Below are 4,046 nucleotides of genomic sequence, written 5' to 3' on the forward strand. Positions count from 1 at the left end.
GGGGGGGGGGGGGGGGGGAAATGACATGCAGCAAGCGCTGTTTTGAGGAGTAAACCTCTATACATGGACGCACGCTACCCAGACGCCTTAGCAGGATTTTGAAAGTGATTCTGTATTGTACCAGTAGCCAATGAAGTCGATTTGAGTACTGTGTAATGTAATGTAAAGTAATGTGTTCAAATTTATGTGTAGGCTCCATTTAAGGAATATGGCTGCTGCATTTTGAATAAGTTGAAGGTGTTCTATTGATTGTTTGGTTAATAATGCAAATAAAGTTGTACAGCAGTCTAACCTGCGTGAGATGAATGCATGCACCAGTTAATCAGAGTCAGTTTGAGAAATGAATGCTCTGAGTTTTGATATATGTTTTAAAGCAACACTATGCAACTTTTCCCTCTTCGGTCCCTGTGCAGGTTGTCTCATTGGAACTATAGCTCGCGTGGCTGTGGTTCCAAGGAAATAACCTGATGGAGGACCGAAGAGGGAAAAGTTGCATAGTGTTGCTTTAAGTGATAAAATGCTCTTTTGGGGATGCTGGTGATGTGATTTTCAAAGTTGAGATCCGTAAAAAAAAACAATGCCATGGTTTCTGACTTTCTCACTGTACTTCAGAGCCAGTAAACCCAGGTGTGAATAAATCATGTAAATCTAGCTGCATGGTTATATTTAGTACATTTAAATGAATTTTCTGTAAATTAATATCGAGAAAAAAGGAACAAAATGCTTTTATAGAGGTTGGACAGAACCTAGTGTGGTTGTGTTACTGTAGGTGCATTGTATAGTTTAGATAAATTACAAATCACATCACAATTAATTCAGTTTTCATTTAAGTAGTATGGATTAAATAAACATTCAATGAGTCCACAAAGTCAGCCATTCTGTAATGTACTACATTAAAGCTGACCGTGCTGCCATCCTTTTTGCAGTCAAGAATATTGCCAAGACTACTGTTTTCTGAAAATGGTTTAAAATGAAGATATCTGATTGGCTGTATGGAAACAAGATCTCCATCTACATAGTATGCATAGTATGTTTATAGTCTTTAATTAATCAGGTAATTTCATTGAGATCAGAATCTCTTTTGCAAGAGAGACTTGAGTAAAGCAAAAAAAAGTTGTTTCTGATCTTAATTGGATTTTATCCTTAGTTGTCAATAAAAGTCCCTTGTAAAATTAAGTATTATGCTCTCTCCTGTACCTAAATGTCCTCCTGACCCTAATTGTCCCCAAGTACCTCCCAGTCCCCCTGTCCATCCTAATCCTTCACTGCAAATGGCCAAGGGAGGACAAGACAAAACGTAATTATAGGTAATACTTACTCTACATAAAGTAAGTATGTTGTACTTGGGAAAACATAAGTACACAATTTAGAGGTCATAGCACAACATTATGTAAAAAAGTGCATATCATAAAGCCATTTATACACCATACCATATTTAGCGGCCTTGGCTGCTGGTGAATATCCACCAACCACTGGTGCACCTCCTGGTACCCCTCCTGGTACACCTCCTGGTACACCTCCTGGTACACCTCCTGGAACCCCTCCTGGAACCCCTCCTGGTACACCCCCTGGAACTCCTCCTGGTACCCCTAAAAGTCATTATAAATGAAGAGGTTCTTACTAAACTTAAGGTAATGTTAACTACTCAAGATATAGGCTTTTCAGCTACTAACAGGATTATGTGAATAAAAGAATGAAAAAAATGTGTGACAATAGGATTTTAAATATGCTTCCATGATAAACAACATTTAGGTTCTGACCATATTTAGCAGCCTTGGAACCAGCTCCATATCCCGCTGTAAAATATTCAAAGATAGAGAAGCATATTATAACATTTCTTTTACAAAAATAATGCAATGAACATTTTAGTTATGAGGTCAATAACATGGCTATATATGTTTTGTTTTGTGTTTTTCTTTTTTGTTAGATATTTTACCTCCTGGCACCTGCCCTGGATACAGTCCACCGGTGCCACCACCACCAACACCAGCAACACCACCCAATCCTAGAGCAGAGAGATGACAGACTTTAGTAAGACACACATATGTTCTGTACTAATGTTACACAACTTGTATCATGTTCTTCCTGATAAAAAAGTATTGTCCAGGTCATGAATGTGGTAGGCTATATTAGGCAGCTTTTGCCTGAGCCGGTGAGCTGCTGCCAGACCCAACAAAAAAATATATATATAACCATTGAAGTGTAAAGTGAGTCCAGTAAAAAGTTCAGATATAAGCCAAGGAATTCATTGCTACAGCAGAATTATGCTATCAGCTAAAATTGCTGCAAGAAAAAACATAATTATAGCTAATACTTGCTCTACATTGAATAAGTATGTTGTACTTTGGAAGACATAAGTAAAAAATGTAGAGGTCATAGTCCAACATAATGTTAAGTCTAAAAAAGTGCACATCATAAAGCCATTTATACACCATACCATATTTAGCAGCTTTGGCTGCTGGTGAATATCCACCAACAACTGGTGCACCTCCTGGTACCCCTCCTGGTACACCTCCTGGTACCCCTCCTGGTACCCCTCCTGGTACACCTCCTGGTACCCCTCCTGACACGAGATGGGAAGTAACAAAGTACAAATACTTCGTTACTGTACTTAAGTAGATTTTTCTGATATTTTTACTTTACAATATTTTTTTTAGTAGCAACTTTTTTCTTTTACATTACATTTTAATACAAATATCATTTGTACACATACACACATACATGTAGATTCCTTTAAATGTTAAGGTGAAGATTAAAAAAGAGAAACTGGATCTGTGAATTCTTACAGAATCACAATTGCATTCATATCTTGCTACTAGGTCAGAATCGTATTAACTTGGAGTCCAAGTCTCTGTCACAATAATCATATGCAATATGTGATGTTTTAGGCCTAGTGGCAGACATCCATTTAAAATGTAGGCAATTGCATATAAAGAGCCTTTTTTCCATGTCCACTGTAGTTTCTCAGCTTGCACTCTAGTAACATTTGTGTGGTCCAAGTAGCTTTGCATTAAAATTAGTAGTCACTCGCAAGGCAACTTTTACTTTTATACTAGTAAAAGTAATTTTCCAAGCTTGTAATTTGTTACTTTTACTTGAGTAAAGAAGTTAAATCTGTACTTCTACTTAAGTACGGGAAGTGAGTACTTTTACCATCTCTGCCTCCTACCCTTCCTGGTACCCCTACAAGTCAATATAAATTAAAAGGGTTCTTACTATTAAGTGCTAAGGATTTATGCTTTTCAGCTACTTACAGGATGAGTGAATAGATAATGAAAACATATGTGTGCCAATATGATTTTAAATATGCTTCCATGATACAAAAAAACAATAAAGTTCTAACCATATTTAGCAGCCTTTGACCCAGCTCCATATCCCGCTGTAAAATATTCAAAGATAGAGAAGCATATAATAACATTTTTACAAAAACAAAAATATATACGTTTTCTTTTATCTTTTTTGCAAGATATTATACCTCCTGGCACCAGCCCTGGATACTGTCCACCAGTGCCACCAACACCACCAACACCGCCATATCCACCAACACCACCAACACCGCCATATCCACCAACACCTGTGTACAGCATAGCCAGACTCTTCAGACGTCTAAATATAAAAATAATGTAAGCCATCTAAAGCATATTACATGTAAAAAAAAAAAAAAAAAAACTCTGGTGTGAGTATGGTTGAAGACTGTGGTCAAATGTGTGGCCACTCCGTCTTTCCTTTTTGACCATCACTATCTCCTCTAAACCAGGGGTCTTCAACGTTTTCCAGGCCAAGGACCCCCAAACTGATGGCGAGATGGAGCGGGGACCCCCTAATTATATATATTGTATAAAATTGTGTTATATCAAACTGGTCCTATAGTGCCATGTGTGCATTGATGACTGAAAGACATCTTCTGCCTCCATTTATCTGTTTACTACAGTGTGTTGAATTCATGTTAATGTGTATTTAAAGACATTTCAATTATTGGAAAAAATTGCAGGGTGGGGGGGAATATAAAAAAAAGTCTAATCAACCAAAACTTTCGCGACCCCCAT

At 37.4% G+C, this 4,046-nt stretch overlaps 1 protein-coding gene across 10 annotated transcripts in view; it reads right to left on the reverse strand.

Annotated features, from left to right (window-relative positions):
* The window catches only part of elna (elastin a), a 54,868-nt gene that overhangs the window by 15,859 nt on the left and 34,963 nt on the right, over positions 1-4,046 (reverse strand). For 4 of the 10 annotated variants that reach the window (XM_032505514.1, XM_032505522.1, XM_032505493.1 and 1 more), the window contains 6 exons: positions 3,476-3,574; positions 3,344-3,379; positions 2,438-2,563; positions 1,937-2,005; positions 1,761-1,796; positions 1,431-1,589 (listed from right to left, as the gene is read on the reverse strand). In XM_032505514.1, the coding sequence (XP_032361405.1) occupies positions 1,431-1,589; positions 1,761-1,796; positions 1,937-2,005; positions 2,438-2,563; positions 3,344-3,379; positions 3,476-3,574 (525 nt within the window). Of the gene's footprint in view, positions 1-1,430; positions 1,590-1,760; positions 1,797-1,936; positions 2,006-2,437; positions 2,564-3,343; positions 3,380-3,475; positions 3,597-3,734; positions 3,740-4,046 lie in introns of all 10 variants that reach the window. The other 6 variants (XM_032505503.1, XM_032505557.1, XM_032505531.1 and 3 more) reach the window with 3 other exon arrangements.

The sequence above is a fragment of the Etheostoma spectabile genome, chromosome 3 (genome assembly GCF_008692095.1).
Source record: "Etheostoma spectabile isolate EspeVRDwgs_2016 chromosome 3, UIUC_Espe_1.0, whole genome shotgun sequence".
NCBI classification, from domain to species: domain Eukaryota; kingdom Metazoa; phylum Chordata; class Actinopteri; order Perciformes; family Percidae; genus Etheostoma; species Etheostoma spectabile.